This window comes from Chanodichthys erythropterus, chromosome 3, assembly GCF_024489055.1.
Source record: "Chanodichthys erythropterus isolate Z2021 chromosome 3, ASM2448905v1, whole genome shotgun sequence".
Taxonomy (NCBI): Eukaryota; Metazoa; Chordata; class Actinopteri; order Cypriniformes; family Xenocyprididae; genus Chanodichthys; species Chanodichthys erythropterus.
This window is the reverse complement of record NC_090223.1, coordinates 45,641,736-45,660,203: the sequence shown is the minus strand read 5'-3', so window position 1 is coordinate 45,660,203 and position 18,468 is coordinate 45,641,736. Positions and strand designations below refer to the sequence as shown.

The 18,468-nt window shown below is 37.2% G+C and overlaps 1 protein-coding gene across 1 annotated transcript in view; it reads right to left on the bottom strand.

Moving 5' to 3' along the window:
* Nucleotides 1–14,678, bottom strand: part of hs3st2 (heparan sulfate (glucosamine) 3-O-sulfotransferase 2) — a 39,501-nt gene extending 24,823 nt beyond the window's left edge. Inside the window, exon 1 of the mRNA XM_067376074.1 lies at nucleotides 14,146–14,678. Within this exon, the coding sequence (XP_067232175.1) occupies nucleotides 14,146–14,678 (533 nt within the window). The remainder of the gene's footprint in view (nucleotides 1–14,145) is intronic.
* Nucleotides 14,679–18,468: the final 3,790 nt, after the last annotated feature.

Sequence of the window (18,468 nt, the reverse complement as noted above, 5' to 3'; positions counted from 1 at the left end):
CACGGGTGGGAAGTCACGGGTTTGACTGCCGTTCTAGTGCACTTTCACGTGTAGAAGGTTGGAAAAACACGGGTTATGGGTTGCCTGGAACGAGGCATAAGCTCTTCAGGATTACTAGAAAGCTACAGGCAGGTGAGTTTGTTCAAGGTTGGAGCTAAACTCTGCAGGAAAGTGGCCCTTGAGGACCAGGGTTAAGAACCCTTGCACTACATCATAAAGTGCATTGTATATTGTACATAATTTAAGACACATCATATGTCTAATATATTGTTATATTCTCAATCATACACGTAACTTTAAATCATTTTAGCACGCTTCAAATTTCACACAGCCAAGAACTGTGTAGGATGGTTTTGTAAAAAAAAATGTCAATGATTACAGTTTTAGGGTTTTGTTGCTTCATTATCTCAATTAATTTCAGTATCAGTGGCATTGTCAAAACACAATATGTTATCATTCATTTTCAAGCCACAGACAGAGCACTGTGTACTTCAGAAGGCTGTGAAAGTGAAAAGGGAGGACAGCCAAAGCTTTCATTGTCCAGCGGGGAATGGGTTTGATCCACCCACAAAGAAAATGCTTTATGGATGGCCTCCCAAAACTGAGACCAGCAAACAGCACATTTTCTGGTGAGTTTTTTAGTTAATTATGTCAGTGTTTCATGTAATTCATTGTTGGGTTGCATCCAGAGTGTTATGTATTCAAACTATGTAAGCAGTATGCTTGTGTCATGGTATTCCAGCCTGGTGTAACTTCGTATTCAGTTTACTTGCCTCCTCAGAGCTATTTTTCTCTCCTGGTTTAAAGGGTTCATTGCAAAGCTGCAGGATATAATGGGAACATTACTATGGAATAATAAGAAGCAGGCTTACTCAGTATGTGGCTGAAATGCAAATGGCTGAAGGACACCTGAACGCAACACAGAATACCTGCACTTCATCTCATACGTGATCCAATGACGCACAAGTAAAGTGTGATCTTAACAGAATCTTACTGCAAATTGTCACATTAACATTTTTTTTTTTTTCATTTTATTGATGTTGCTACTTAAGGGTAATGGTTATAGATGATGTGTACAATGGAAGACACTGTAGCCATTCCCAAAAAAGTCATGACTAAAATGGCATCCAGTAGCAACAAATAACTTCACTGCACACCATCTCCCACTGCCATCTTCTCCCATGAGGTACACTTGTGAATATGCATTGGCATGTGAATTGATTTTAAAATGGGAAATGGTTATATTTGAAGCCTCAAAAAGTGATACATGATATCTACAGCTCTCTCTGTTGCCCATATATGCACTATACAGTCACTTGGATTTTTTCCACCTCGATACAAAATACTGTATGATATCAAAGGGAAAAAATCCACACATTTTATTGAACTAAAAATGGGGGGGGTTTCAGATCAGTGTATTTTTCAGATCAGTGTATGAACTTTAAAAGGATATGATTTTGCTTTCTATTTATTATTTAAAGAACACTATAAGTACTTTGATACCACAGCAAAAGCTACTAGCCTAACTAATGAAAAACAATATTGTTTTTATCAATATTTCATTAAGACAAGTGAAAAGTTGGTATTAGAATAAGAGCACATTAACAGACATAGATGTAATAGAACAAAGAAACAAATTAAATAAATAGTATTTCAGTTTTTCAGGTATAGGTCTAACAGTATTCAGGTACAGACATTGTAAAATCAACTATAAAATAACACTGCTTAGTCTTAAAGCTACACATGTTATTTTCTTTTTGCCTTTTGATTATCATTAATGACAGCAGAAAGTACATTAGGCTGTTGTCATTTTAAGTCGAGCTAATGCAATGATTCCAATAATGCATCAGTTTTCTTTCTAAACTCACTAAAACAGGAAGGTTAAACGTCACAATTAAACTGTGAATCGCATGCGCTCCGAACCGTGGGGCCTGGTCCACTACAATCCATTACACTCCTAACTTAGCATCCCTTATCTTCACTCCAGCAGTTACTTTCTTTGGTCGAGACAGGTGATGCAGAGCATGCCTGCTCATGATGGGAAAATTTATGAATAACAAGTCATTTTGCAGATGCATATAATTAATCTGGAGTGACTTTGATTTGGGCCATTTTAAAGCATGAACTCTCTCTCTCTCTCTCTCTCTCTCTCTCTTTTTTTTTTTTTTTTTTGCACTTTATGCCACTCTAGAATAACTATTATATTTTTTGGGTATATTTTTGGGTCATTGTCCTGCTGGAAGATTAATCATCTTCCAAGTCTCAGTATTTCAGCAGACTGCAGCACGTTTTTCTCTCTATTTTTTTTTTTTTTTTTTTTTTGCAGCTCCATTAATTTCCCCCATCTTTATGAATTGAGAAGCATCCACAAAAAATGATATAATATAATACAATATTAGAATAATATTTAAAGGTTTTGCATCGACCCTTCATTTGAAATCTTTGCAATTGTCAACGTTGCCTGCAAACTTTGTCAGTACAAAAGCATATGCAAAAGCATATCAATGCATTGACTACCAATGGAGGGAAGCTACTAGAGTAATTGAATTTCATCTACAAACATCAGGGTTCTGTGGTCTCTTATCCTCACCAAGTCTGCCTTTATTTGATCAAGTAAAACAATACTGTGAAATTTTGACTTTTTTTCTATATTAATATCTCTTAAAACAGAAATGATTCCTGTGATGGCAAAGCTGAATTTAGAGCATTATTTCTGTAATTGTTTAACCATTTTGTTATATTTATTTTGTTTGCTGTCCAACACAGAAGGTGTTTTCTCTGACAATACAACCATGAGATACACCAAAGCACAACATGGATTCACAAATCACATCCATTTTATTTGTTCGCTGTACTCCAAATGTTTAGAATCCATATGTTTGCAAAGAACATATCCAAATTCAGCACTTTATCCAGCAATCTTCATTCTCAGCAACGACCGTCACAGTCAAAACCCGCACTCATTAAGATTCAAATTTGAAAGTTGTGCCCTCGAGAACCTTTACGACAGGGTTTATGGCACTGATATCGAACGCTCATTGGTTCTCTCCTGCTTCGACACACCTGATTGCGACATGCCGTGTTTCAGTGGATTGACATTTGAAATGATCACAGAGATGAGTCGGATTCATATTTTCATGGATTAATAAATTAAATTCTGCTCTGTAATAAAAAACTATTACTGCCAGAAAGGACTGCAACTGCAACTGCAACTCCAGCTCATCATCATTTAAACTGGTCCCACTTTTGGCATTTTCACAATAATTAAATAATAATTAAATAATTCTGTTATTTATAATGTAATTTTAAGAAATGATCGGTGTAGTATTAGCGGCGCAAAATATTGTTTTAATTTTCACTAAAATTGTCATTTTCCTACACATTTCTGTCCATTATGTTTTATTTTTTTAACATTCTGTATAAAATGGGTTTGTTTAGGTTCAGGATGGGGTTTAGAGATCTTACATTTATCTACAAAAAGATAAAAGGGAAATTATTCATATATCTTTACGACATGAAAGATTCTTAAATATTTACAAATTTTTCACTTTAAAAACATAATTATTTTTACGTTTTAGCGCAATATAGGCCAATATTGTACGTTTCAGCATCTTTAAAAATGTACGTTTTGTTTCTTTGAAAGTATTAATAATGAGACCAGGCTGCAAAAAGAATGTTTTTGGAGCATTAACGCATGAAAACTTGTTCTAATGTGCAATGTTAGGTTATCACGAAACACAGATTGTAGTGTTAAAGGTTCAAGAGATGTTATTTTTCCAACAAAAGATTTCTTTTTTGCTGTACAAGGCAGGTTTATGAAGTGTGTCCTTGGTCTTTATGGTTAACAATTTTCCTAGAAATGTACTCCCACATGCACAGGTGTGTTTTTACTGCATGTGAAACACCTCACTGCTGCACTGGTGGTCTCAGATGATGCTACTGTGTGTGTGTGTGTGTGTGTATATATATATATATATATATATATATATATATATATATATATATATATATATATATATATATATATATATATATATATATATAACTTCAGGGGTAATTATCATGTGTAAAAGCAAAGGCATGATTTTCATGAAATACATGCAGTGTGCATTTAGTTATTATTATTATTTATTTATTTTTTTTGTCATTTATTTAGTAAAATGTCTAGCTTTTTTTTTACTTTGCATTACAGAGTAACAAAATAAAATGTGCTAAACTCTAAAGTGCGTTTTATATGCCCGGTATATGCACAAATTAGTTTGCACAGCAGAGGGCCAGTGGAATGCCATAATGTATGATAATACTGCTTCTCTTCAAGTATTCTAAGTGAATCTGAGTGCTCACCTTCAGCTCCTCACCGGGTCTATGGTTTGTCTCTAGAGTGACTCGAAGCATTCAACATTCATCCTTAATCCAGTCAGTCCCATAATGGACTCCCATCGGTAGACACACTTTCTCAGAGTAGCTCATATTTACTCGCCGCTCTTGCTAGTGGCACTCAAGTTTAATGAGTAATTTACACTAAAATCACCAAATCAAAACATCTCGGTAGCTTGCCGTTCCCTGCTGGGATACATCCAAAGAAGAATTGTGTAGGTAATTAATGCTACAGGAAGATCTACAACTCTCTGAACCATGCTGGGATTAGCAATTCCCGTTAGTGATTCAGGGCAATAGAAAGTGTGCATGGAGAAATGTGTGGTTTTCCCAGTTAAATAAGCTCTGTCCAACTTTCTGTCCTCGTCAACCTTTCTGACTGTTGTGTTTCACTGCTCCTTTCCCTTTCGAGCCAATTAATGGAGGACCAGGAGGAATTTCTTGGCTCCAGCAAATGTTAAAAGACGTCTCTTACAATCTGAGGATTTCTTAGGGAATCTACTTGAAGAACTTCCAACTATAATAAAATCAATAGAATTCAGACGCCCTTTTAAGTTTAGATGGTGTGTAGTGCAGAATATTTGTTTGATTTGATGAACTGATGCACAAGTGTCCACTAGTAATGAGAAAACAGGTTTGCCTACAACAAATGAGGCCATAAGGATCCTTGTCCATTCTAAAAATAAAGTAATGAGCATCGCCACATATGTATTACATGTCTCTCGTATGCTTCGTCGGAGTGGTAGAGCACACAAAACTCAACAATTATTGAAATTGTCTTGAAACCTTGCACTTTTTTTAGCTAAAGGAAGAGATCTTATTATTTCAAGCTAGGACTTTGTGACTCCATCTAGGACAACTTCTAGTAAAAACCCTGGGGTAATCTCAACAACGCTACGTGAATTTAATGAATGGGCCCTGCCAAGACAAAGATTGAAGTAAAATGAAAAACAAGACTCTAAAACACATTATTAAGGGGCTTTATAAGGAACTTTTGACTTAATCAGCCAATTCATCTTTCTCATTAGTCCTGCCCTTTATTGCAGCCCTTATTGGTCCTCTTATTGCAAGATGTCAGTGGCTAAAATAAAATAGCTTTCAGTGAGGATTAGGGGGACTGTTTCAGTGTCTTGGCCTCTGTGGCATTTTAATTAACCCGTCCACAAATAGTATTGATGAGTTTCTTAGTGTGAGATTAAGAGTTGTTTTTGTGTTAATGTGTGCTTGTGCAAATTTTATAGGCATGGTACTACGTGTGCTCTACATTAAAGCAACACTATGTAGTTTTTCGACCTGAAAATAATGTCTGTAAAATTATTTCAGTGGTAGAACAACTTTTAACCAGATTAATTCTACTTAGCGGCTACAACCACACTCTGCAAGTTTTGTGTTCGGGTCGGTACATGCAGCCCCGCCCATCCCCTGCCAGTGGAAGAGTGTGACCTGCTTTATGGCATATGTCACATATTTTACTTGTAGCCTGGGTGGAGTTAGCCAACAGCTAACTATAAGACAAAATGATCTAATATGCAAGTCTCAAAACCAATGCAATGGCAGAGCCAGCAAAGAAACCAAAGAGGGTGTTGTCAGAGCAAGCGAAGAAAAGAAATAGAGAGTGATTGGACATGAGCCTGTACACGAATCAATATTGGACAGGCTTACACTTGTTGGTGCGAGCTGAAAGAAGCAACGGGTTGCAAAACGGATGGAGACCTAACCATCCTGCTACTGGATTTATAAGTCTTATATGTAAATTTTTTCTTACTGTCCTGTAGGGGTGTAACGGTACACAAAACTCACGGTTCGGTACGTACCTCGGTTTTGAAGTCACGGTTCGGTACAGTTTTCGGTACAGCAGGTGGAGAGAAAACTAAACATAAAATTGCTTTTTTTATTATTAAACAGAGGTTTACTGAACAAATTGTGTTTTTGTCTTTAAATATATTAAATTAAATTAAAACTAAAAGTTTCTTAAGGATAAAAAAAAATGATCTCTGCTAATGCTATAAACTATGTAGGGAGCCCTAACTTGAAAGAAGCCCAAACTATTAGCCTAAATTCAATTGCTTTTCAACGCTCAAATAACAAATTGTATGCAAACCTGTAAGCTGCACCTAAGGCAGTTTTTGCATTAACTTCTAAATGTTTTTACTCCAATTCGTTGTTGAAATATAATCATTTCTACACAGTTGCTGTTATTTTAACATCAGATTTATTTAAACATACATTAAATAGCCTAATCAAGATATCACTAAAAGATTAGTAAAATAATGAATATATTGGCTAATACAGTGCATATATTAAGCGAAAGAGTTCATTTCTCTAGCGAACTAACAAGCTGTGAACACTGAATGGCTTTTCTGAGGTAAATGCATCATGACATATTGTTGAATACGGACGCTTTCACCGTTGAAACACTGAATGAGCGATTACATGAGATATGGCCGTTTCAGTAAGTTGTACTGAATCTTGCAACATACCTTCAGATGTTCTTTCATGTTTATTCTGTAACTAGTATTAAGGAGGAAGAGATGAACACATTCACTTGCGCTCCGCGCTCGCGCTGCCGGTTGAACTGAGGCGCCTGTACAGTGATCTGTCACCCCACATCAAAGCACGTCAAAATGGCATTTTCTGTATAAACTTCATAATTTCGTGGACAGAATTTGAAGGATGACACTTTGTTTCTTATCGAAAGTAACAAGACGCAGAGCTTATTGCGGTTATTGTTGGTGAATATTGGTTGCAATGTAATGCTTCGGTACACACGTGCACCGTACCGAAAGCCCTGTACCGAAACGGTTCGGTACAAATACGTGTACCGTTACACCCCTACTGTCCTGTACTTTTGAGCTTATTTGTCATTAGGCTGTGTTCAGTTTGTTAATTGGCACACTACTGGTTCACAATTTATAACCGTAAGGTAGAGAAGAGATAAGGTAATGTTGCCGGTCTCGATAGCTTGCACATTGTGATCTAGTGTAACATGGGCTACTTTAACTGGTCGGTGGACATGGTTTCCAAATGCGGTTTCTGCATTCACTGGTTCCGTCAGCTTAGTTAACAAATTCACGTGTATTGCGCTCCCCACGGAAAAGCTGGTAACATTGCTAACCCATTGCGCTTATCAACCACATGGGGGAACCATGAGCAAATGTTCTATGGTGTTGCTTTAGCGCTTATCCGCTTTCCAGGATAAGTTTTTTTTTTTTTTTTGAACTGGCAAATGAAAGAGAATTTTACCTTCCTGACTGGAAAAAAGTAGCATGTTTTAAAACATGTTAATTTTGCTAGAGAGAGGGAGATACCCCCATACCAGATCTAGGCAAGTGGTGCTGGGGAAGAGGAGGGCTAGAATAAGAATTTGCATAGTACATAACGTTATTGAATTCGTTTGGATGCCTCATGGTTATAAAGAGAAGTGCAGACCTGCCAACATGTACGCATTTTGCGTACCAAGTACGCATTTTGACCTCAAAGTACGCTGGTACGATTTGTCACTCTATACTACGCAAAAACCCGGTGAGTCCTCTGTGCGCGCGTAGTATTCAAATCCAGCAAAAGAAAGAGTTTGACCAATCATATCGCTGGGTTCATTTCCCCAAATAGCAAGCGGGGATGATTGACAAATGCATACGGCCTATCAATAAAAAGAGACCGCAAATCGACAGCAACACAAAATCCTGCGCGATCCTCCTTCCACTCTTGCAGTCTCAGTGACTGAATTCTCAGGCGAGGACGGTACAGCAGTCACCGTACTTCTGACTCCTTGAGGTAAACGGGTATAAAATGCTCAAGTAATGTTGAACAACAAATCTAAATAAAATTGAAATCGCTATATGGCTTAGTGATTATGAAAGTGCTGTGATGTGTGACTGACAAGAGCGAGTCTGGAGAAACAGGCAAAGAAAATCAGTGTTGAAACAGAAATCAGTGTTGAGAAACGTATAGCCTACATGTGTTGCGTTATTGTGTTAATACTAACTAAAGTACCTAATTATGTTATATAGCCTACTTATTTTGTATGAAAACTAGCACATTAGTTACTTATGCATTTAAAAGCACCGTTGTCTCAGCGCTGCGCGAGCTCTCTCTCATACACACAAACGCGCGTGAGCACAGAAAGGGAAGATCATTGTAAAATGAAAATTGCCGTGGTTAAATTTGTTCTTGTTATTTTTTTGTCAGAAAACATTTTTAACTATCCACCCGTGTTTTTAAGATTCGGTAAATGGCGGACTCTTTAGTTAACACAACCCCTCGTTATATAACTAACTTCTTTATATTCTTGAATACTCGATTCGTTTTGCATTTATGGGTCCTGTCTATTCACTGTTTACTGTTTTCTATAAATATGTTTGTATTGGCTAACCTTTAATCAGCGAATTTTTGTCTTGTTCAAATACAGCATGTTACAAATAGATACCTTTTTTTCTGTGGGATTTAGTATATCCAATATTATTCCAATATCCAAATATTTTAGCATATTTGGATATTGGAATAATAAATTAAGTATTTTAAATGAATCACATGTAAACTCAATGTTTACTCTTTTCTAAGGGTTTCTTAATTTTAGACTAGTTTTCATTACAAAACCTGTGTAAAGGACTCAACTGTCAGGTTAGTTGTATGTAAATAGAGCCTACAAAACTTTTTAGTCCATATTAAATATGTGAACGTTATTCACTTGTGGTTGTCAGTTTGTATAAGCACACATTATGCAATGCAATATTAATCATGAATAAAAAAAATGCTTTTGAGCAGGTGTAGTGAAATTTTTAATTGTGTCAAATTATAAAACTTTAACAGTCAAAATTAGATTAACGAAGATGGGTGTGTGTTTGTGCTTTGTGTATTGTATTCTCAAAAATATAAAAAAATATATGACCCCCCCACAAAAAAAAAAAAAAAAAACGTGTCCTGTCCCGTCAAACTGGTACTCGAAAATTTTTTCCAAGGTTGGCAGGTCTGGAAGTGGTAATAAATACATTTGATTGGCTGTGAACGTTACGTTGAAAAGCAATCTGAGCGTGAAAAGAGTTTAATGGCTGAACTATCCATATATTACATATGATATAGTAAAGCATCATCACATGACCAAGAGTGCTGTTTTCCCAAATATCAGCATGATTGTGAATGTGACATTGATTTTATACAACAATTCAATAAACGAGTAGTTAATATTAAGTGACTTCCATTTTTTCTCTATTTTGCCATAGTTCCAAACAAATCCACAGCAAAACTGTTGTACATTTCCGAGCAACACACAGCGGAGTTTTTATTACAGAATGATTCAATGTTTCTGAAAGAACCGGGTGAGTCAATAACACAATGACCCATTCAGTCACTTGCTTCATTCTTGAATGAATCAGACATCTGAACAAATCAATTGAATGAATCAGTGACTCCCTTAATAAGACTACTGGTGGTTTAGTTTTTATATTTAAAAGTATCATTGCATTTTTTCCAACATGTTATATACAGGCAAAACTAAATTAATACTCAAGGCTCCTGGTGATATATTGAGGTCTTATAAAGTGAAACGATCAGTCTGTGCTAGAAACTGAACATTATATACATGTTCGGTGTAATCCATAACCATGGCAAACAGTCCTGAGCCATTTGCCAACATTATTACCAGTAATTTTGTTGCCATGGCAGTCTGTAGCATGAGCTTTCTGTTGCATTATGACGTATATATGCGGGAGCATGCTTGCAAACGAGCTGATGCTGTGTTTGTTTACAAGAGATATGTTGTATTTTCCATCAAAACTGCACTTGCTTGTGCTTATCCTGGATGCTGCAACCTATATATATATAATATAGATTAATATTTAATATAATATAGATTAATATCTATTAATTCTATAGATTATATAGAATAAAGATTACATTTGCTTGCACAATCTCACAGATTTTCACAGATTCCCAACGTTTGAGCTCCCGCGTATAAGACATTATGCGTCAGGAAGCTCGCACTCCAGACTATCATGAACGCTGTGGATTACAGGTATTAATGTTGTAAATAATGCTCAGTTTTTTGCTCAGACTGATTGCTTCACATCATAACACTTCAATCTATAGTCAGGAGCATGTGTATTAATTTTGTTTAGCCTGTATAGGGTTTTTGACTTCCAACGCAATAGTAGCCTTTGAATCACCAAGGACCACAGTTAAAAATCTACATCTACATCTTGAATGGCCTGAGGGTGAGTGAATTAACAGCAAATTTTCATTTTTGGGTTGTTTGCTGTAGTTTACAAAGAAAATATCTACTCTATTAATAGCTTGTTTGTGGGCATTTGTTTGTTTAGCAGGCACAAGGCAACATCTCCGAATTCCTTTTCATCTTTCCTTCATCCTGGCTCTTTTTCTCATTACATCTTTTTCCCCCGCATCTTTTTCTCCCCGTGTCCAAATACAAGGGACTAGCATCGATCCACACATCTCACAAACACATCCGCTTCAATTGATTTAAGCACAGAAGGCTGTGGGTGAGTGGAGTTGCCCTTAAATGAACGTAAACAGAGGAGGAGTGTGTTTTATTGTGGTTTCCAGATGACGAGCAGACTGAACAAGCAGCAACACCTGCTAATGGCTGAAGGGCTGCTCTCACACAGGTATGTACTGTTGGCTTTATGGATTTTCCCCCTCACGTTTGGACATGGCCCATGGGGAGTCCTCTCTTTCGCTCTCTGTCCTGTCTGAGCTGGGATGTGATGTGTGTGTGTAATTACTGAAGCTGAGCTGCAGGCAGACGCCGTGCTGAAAGAGGGAGGGGTGATATTGTCTCCTAGAGACCCCTGCGCCATAGCCCTACACGCCACACAGAATTGACACAGACTTCTTGCACAGTCGAACGGCTCCCCGATGGGTATTTGAATGGCAGCCCATCAGTAGAAAGGGAAGAAGGAAGGAAGGAGTTGATTTTAATCTGCCCACTGATCAATATGATCCATGCCTTTCTCTGGCAGGGTTTATGGAAGGTTTACTCTTGAAAGAGATCCATTGGCCTTTATCTGCATATTTTCCCCCTGAAACCGAACACTGCAATCACTCTGTGTCATTCCGCTCTGGGTCTCTGGCCAAAACGCTATCATTCCTGCTCTCTCAGTATGACTTACAGCTAACATCTTCATGTCAGCAGTTCGAGTTTTTAGCTCTTGTCTTCCTGCCACCACAAAAAGGCAGTTTTCATCATTTTTGCACCCTGCTGCCTTTATGACATTTCACACATTTGGCAGTTCTTGTTCTTTTTCCAATTTGTGCAATTTTGAAGAATGTGTTTTGCTTAAAATTTACATTTTCTTTGAGAGTTTTGAGTGGCTCTTTAATTTATATTATTTGATTAAATTAGTTTTTGCTTGTTTATATATACACCAATCAGGCATAACATTATGACCACCTTCCTAATATTGTGTTGTCCCCCTTTGCTGCCAAAACAGCCCTGACCTGTCGAGACATGGACTCCACTAAACCTGAACCTGAAGGTGTGCTGTGGTATCTGCACCAAGAAGTTAGCAGCAGATCCTTTAAGTCCTGTAAGTTGCGAGGTGGAGGCTCCATGGATTGGACTTGTTTGTTCAGCACATCCCACAGATGCTCGATTGGTTTGAGATCTGGGGAATTTGGAGGCCAAGTCAACACCTCAAACTCGTTGTTGTGCTCCTCAAATCATTCCTGAACCATTTATCCTGCTGAAAGAGACCACAGCCACCAGGGAATACCGTTTCCATGAAAGGGTGAACACGGTCTGCAACATTGCTTAGGTAGGTGGTACGTGTCAAAGGAACATCCACATGGATGGCAGGACACAAGGTTTCCCATACATTGCCCAAAGCATCACACTGCCTCCGCCGGCTTGCCTTCTTCCCATAGTGCATCCTGGTGCCATGTGTTCCCCAGGTAACGACGCACCCGCACCCGGCCATCCACGTGATGTAAAAGAAAACGTGATTGATCAGACCAGGTCACCTTCTTCCATTGCTCCGTGGTCCAGTTCTGATGCTCACGTGGCATTTTCGGCGATGGACAGGAGTCAGCATGGGCACCCTGACTGGTCTGCAGCTATTCAGCCCCATACGCAACAAACTGTGATGCACTGTGTATTCTGACACCTTTCTATCAGAACCAGCATTAACTTCTTCAGCAATTTGAGCTACAGTAGCTTGTCTGTTGGATCGGACCACAAGGCCCAACCTTTTCTCCCCACGTGCATCAATGAGCCTTGTACGCCCATGACCCTGACACAGGTTCACTTTTGGACCACTTTTAATAGACACTGACCACTGCAGACCGGGAACACCCCACAAGAGCTGCAGTTTTGGAGATGCTCTAACCCAGTCGTCTAGCCATCACAATCTGGCCCTTGTCAAACTCGCTCAAATCCTTATGCTTGCCCATTTTTCCTGCTTCTAACACATCAACTTTGAGAACAAAATGTTCACTTGCTGTCTAATATATCCCACTCACTAACAAGTGTTGAGATGAAGAGATAATCAGTGTTATTCACTTCACCTGTCAGTGCTCATAATGTTATGCCTGATCGGTGTATTATATTGGATCATAATAGTTGCTATCCAAGGAATAGCTTCCCCCTTTTTTTTTTTTTTAAATAAAAATTTTATATTAATAATTGAATATTTTTTATGCACACTACCACTGTCATACAAACAGTTTGTACAACTTTTGGCATGTTCAGAATACTGAGCACAGTTTCTTTATGACAGCTATTTCACATAATTTTAGGTAATTTATAATTAAATAGGTAATTTGATTGGCCAATCAGAATTCCAAGAATGCTGAATAGTTTGCCTGGAGCAAAAAAGGTATTTGGAAACGTGAAACAACTTCTTTTTCTTCTTCTTGTAAACAGCATCAGAGAACATTTAGCAGGTTTAGAAAAAAATTCACGTTTTCTTATTTCTCTTCATGAGCTGGAGTGATTAAAGTCACCATGAAATCAAAGTTCGCAATTCTTTTTTTTTTTATATATATTGTAGTATTTATTATAAATTATTTATACATGCACATAATATTTTTTTTTATTATTATTAGCATCATTATTTTTAATTCAAGTGTTTGCGTAATGTTTAATCAAAATAACTTCCCCTCCCTCTTACAGTGACATTTCTTCTCTAATGATGTGTTTACAGGCGCAAAGGCGGGATCAACCTGTCACTCACATGAGATCATGGCAATAGCAAACCACAATTCAATCAATTCCCAATAGACAAAATAAAGTCCCATCCTACTTTTTTTTTTTTTTTTTTTTTCTTGTTCGAGAAGCCGTTTAACTCAAATATACTGTACGTCACAATAGGGAAGAAAAGAATACTGAAACTTTTTAAGCTAGGAAGAGAAATCTGTGCCACTCCACTCTGCTCATATTATCAATTCCAGACTGGCTTTTAGTATGTGCACAGCTTGATGACACATACAGTAAAGCTTGACTTGTTTTGGAAGTTGGAAGTATTTTCATGGGTGGAAAAGAAACATACTAACAGACCAATATCTGCAAGTTAAGTTAATTAATACTAGTAATATTAATATAATTCTTGCAATTGTGCAGTAGTATTGAAAATCCACACGGCTGTGATTACCTGCAGTTAATATTCAGTACAGCAGCACTTGTGTAATATTGCATAAATTTAATAAATAAATGATTGTATTATTGTATATTACAATTGCCTTATTCAATTATTATTCAGAATACCAATGCAAAAAGCCAGGGAATGAAAAAAGAAAAGAAAATAATAAAAACCCTACCTGTACCAGTCCAATCCTTTGTCATAGTTTCTATCAAAGAAATGTGGTTCAGTCCCAAGAGCTCGAACATCTGGATGAATCCGGATGAACTCCAGCACCGCCCTGGTGCCTCCTTTCTTAACGCCAACTATAAGTGCATTGGGCAACTTCTTATTCCCGTATTTTGGCGAATTACTGTTATTACTCTGCTTGTGATCTACCACATCTTGTGTTTTCTGAAAGGCTGAATGTTTGCTTTGGTTGCCAGTAAGGTTTAAGAGACCCACAGCCCTCGTCTCATCCGAGATAACCCTCGCTTTCGCTGATATAGTGCAATAATGTGACTTCTGTAAAAGTTTTTTACTTCCCATGTTCTTCAGATGGACGCAGCGGTGATCCTCCAATCTCTGGTTAGGCATGATTGTACCCGAGCAGAAGATGATGCTGTAGCATAGATACATGAAACACAAAGAGATAGTGAATATAAAAATAAATCTTCTGCTTAATCTGTTTGAGGATGGCACGATTCGGCTGGAGAGGAACCTATATGCCATGTCTCCATGGATGAAAAGACGGCATGTTTTTCTCCGTAAGTTTCTCAGTGAGGTTCGCTGGTTGTCTCGTGCTCCCCATCAACTCCGAAGGCGCGAACTTACATCTCATTTGGGAAAATGATAGTTAATATTTCCGACCGGACACATAAGATGACAGAAAGTCTGAGAAGAACAGGTATCGATAACAAGATAAAGTTTCCAAAATGAGCAAACAGCATATGTAATTCCACTGCCCTTTAGTTTCAACGTCGTGTCACTTTTGACTACGTTAAATCACCTCAGCAACGGACTTCCGCAACGCACTTGATTCTGTGCTGATATAGAGTTGAAAATGTTTAAGGTAATCCCTTTGTTTGACCTGGTAATGTGACACATCTTACTAAATGTAATCCGCTTTGGAAATCGCATATTCCAGGTCTAAAAGGCACATTTTTCTCCCAAGTTCCCAACGCGAAGCCGCGCAGCGCTCTCCCCCTCTCCGTTCAGCTCATGTTTGTGTCTTTCTAAAGTTCTCAAGAGCGGCTTTGCGGCAGTCAAGCGCTCGAGATCAATATTTAAAGACGACGCCTGACGTCACGTCATATTTTCATATTCCTCGTGCGTTTGTCTTTTTAAAGGAGTACTGCCCAGCTGCGTGTGCCATTACACTAAGTGCCATTATTCTGCTTAAATTCTCATTTGCCCCGTGTCTAAACGAATTGCTTGCAACCATGGATTGGAATCTTAATCGATTCTTCAATTATATTAAATTATGTTAATAGTTTTACAAAATTACTTCTCTTAGACCCGAAAGTAAACAACTCTCCTCTTAAAGCTATCATTTATGAGATTCTCAGACCAGAAGTGTTAAGAGGAAATTCACAGTTGCTTAATATTGCAAGAAAAACAAGTCTGATTGCTGTCTTTAAAACGTAAGTAAAAAGTGTTTTTGTTCATTATTTCAGCCTCAAATTTCTAGACTGGCTTTACTGTTGCTTAGAAAAAAAGATTCATCTATTGGCTACATGTTCACATGATTGGTTATTTCGACTTATTCTAGTTAAATTAATGAATAAACAAACAGTGGGGGGCATACTAAATGTTAAAGTACAATTGTACATGTACAATTGTACAATTTCACTTTTTTAACTTTAGTGTGTAATGTTGCTGCTTAAGCATAAACAAAGTTAAATCTGCAAAGTTACAGCGCTGAAAGTTCAATGCAAACGGAGATATTGTCTTTTAAAGTTATGGCAGTTTTATGCCTACAATTACTACCGGTTTGGACTACAACAAGCTTCTTCCCGGGTTGGTGATGTCATAAACCCTGGAATTAACATAAACCCTGCCCACGGGAACATGCAACAAAGTGGGTGAGGCTATGGCATTATGGAAGTGGAAGAGTTGTGTACACCAGACGTGTCAAAAGATAATAGAACCCATTATAATCAGTGATATTTTCTACACTGGATGCGGTGCTGAAGACAGCTTCCAGAATCTACACGAGTTCAATGCTGGATTTGCACAAAGGCTATTCCTGAAAGATGAAGCTGTTCCCACTTTAAAAGCAGAAGCTGCTGTTTATGGGCCCCTAACTGTAAATACGTTTTATTGTTTGTACATGTCTTTTAAATGTATTATGTTGCTATTTTTTGGTTGCATCGAGGACGTAAACAAAGATCAATGCGTTTTTTTTTTTTCTTTGCTAGCCAGTTAGCTAAATTCTATTGCATACTTCTCCAACAAACGCCAACAAACTTCTATGTTCATAGACAAACAGTTGTTCATGCTATAAAGTAAACGACACCTTTACAATAATGCTAGTAGTCAGTCATGTATTCGGCTATAGTAAAGCTTTAATCAGAATTTAACTGTATATTGATAGCTAACATAAACAGCAGTAACATTTATAAGTGACAGCATATGTAAACACTTTTTGACACAAATACAAACGGAAATACTTGCCATTCAGAAACGTCCTTTAAAAGCCGTGCTTGCAGAGATTCTGCTTGACCCTCTTCATCATTACTGCTATCTGGGTCTGATTCGGGCTCAATTTTTGATACGACAATATAGATGCCATTATTTACATTTCCACAAAGCACATGTAACAACTGGTTTTTGGAAAGGCGTTTCCAGATGCTTCAGTGAATCACAATACACTGCGTATTTCGGAGGGAGTGGTATCATAGAAGCAGGAAGTCAAACTGGCCGTTCAAATGACAATTGTGTAGAATAAAGGTAAAACATGAAAAATATGGGATTTTAAAAAAAAACAACAACAAAAAACTAAGCATTAAGACATGTTAAACTGCGCCCACAAACACAAGCCTAGAAAAAAAAAAAAAAAAAAAAACAGTGAACCACCCCTTTAGGCAATTCTTTAATTCACTTTTTTACGCTATTTTACACTATTATTATTTGAACCCAATTTTAAAGTGTCCTTGTTATGGTGTTTTTATACAATTGAGAACCGAGTCACGGTAATCAATAGCATGTACATAGGGTTAGGGATAAGAGTAGAGTTTGTTTTGGGATTAGTTGCATGTGATTATTCATAATTTATTGTTATTGCATTAGTATGTAACAAGGACACTGTAAAATAAAGTGTTACCGATTATCCAATCCATCTTTTCCCTTTAAAATTGTTATGCTGATAATCAGTGTGGGGGCTAACGCTTTACAAGTAACTCAAGTTACGTAAACAGATTACTTTTTTCAAGTAACTAGTAAAGTAACACATTGCTTTTAAATTTACAACAAAATATCCGAGTTACTGCAAGTTATTTTATTTTTTGTTTTTAGTTTGGTTTGTTTGAGCTGCGCCCTCTACTGTATTGGCATGAATTTACGTTTCCTTCAGTCTGAGGCTTATTTATTTCAGTTTACATGTGAAAAGGCCTTTGCATTTACCAAAAACAGTACAAGCACAACCTAGGTGAGAAAAAGACTTTTGGATCCTACTGTATGTGTTCATTCTAGTAAATTTACATACTGAATTTAAGCATCTGTAAATAAAGATTTAATTGAAAATACTCTCTTGTTGTTGTTTGGAGATATCAACCTCTTTTGGAAGGTTAAATAAGGTCAAAGGTGCAAAATCTTTTGTTTTAATATTTCCTAAAGACAATTATCAAGACAAACAGACCCTTAATCCTCATTCACTAATCTGCTTCAGAGCTTTATTTCAATGTGTTTGTCTAGAGGAACATTAATGTTGACAGGTCTTATTTCTTTTTTAGAGAGAGAGACAATTTCAAAAAGGCTATGAATTGCACAGGTGAAATCCCTACGATTAGGATCATCCTCTCAGAGCGGATGATTTTAATGTCCAGATGTAGTGTGGTGTAGGAGGCAAAAGGTGATAAACACATTCTCATTATTAATGTTGCCTGCATTTATTGGATATAATCCTGAGTGGCCTGTACTTCTTCTTACAGGCAAATGAATAATTTCTAACCTCTGCCATCTCCAAAGGCTTGTATGTTGCAGTCATGGATTGCTCAAGAGAACAAGAGCATTTCAGTCAGCAAGTCTTGTTTAGTGTCGGTTTGACATTTCCCACAAAATACTGAATGTTGCAGATTATATTTATACAAATGTTGACACCACGAAATAAGCACTGTACCCCTAAATAACATGAACACATTGGGATTATCAGTTGTTCAGTGAAAAATACGCCTTGCAATGTTTTTTTTAAAGGTCTATTTACTTTTATTTTACATTAAAAATATCTTTGCCTCAGAGGGCGTAGCATGTAAATATAGTAATGCAAGCTACGGGACTATTCTTTTCAGTGAAAGCATGGGGT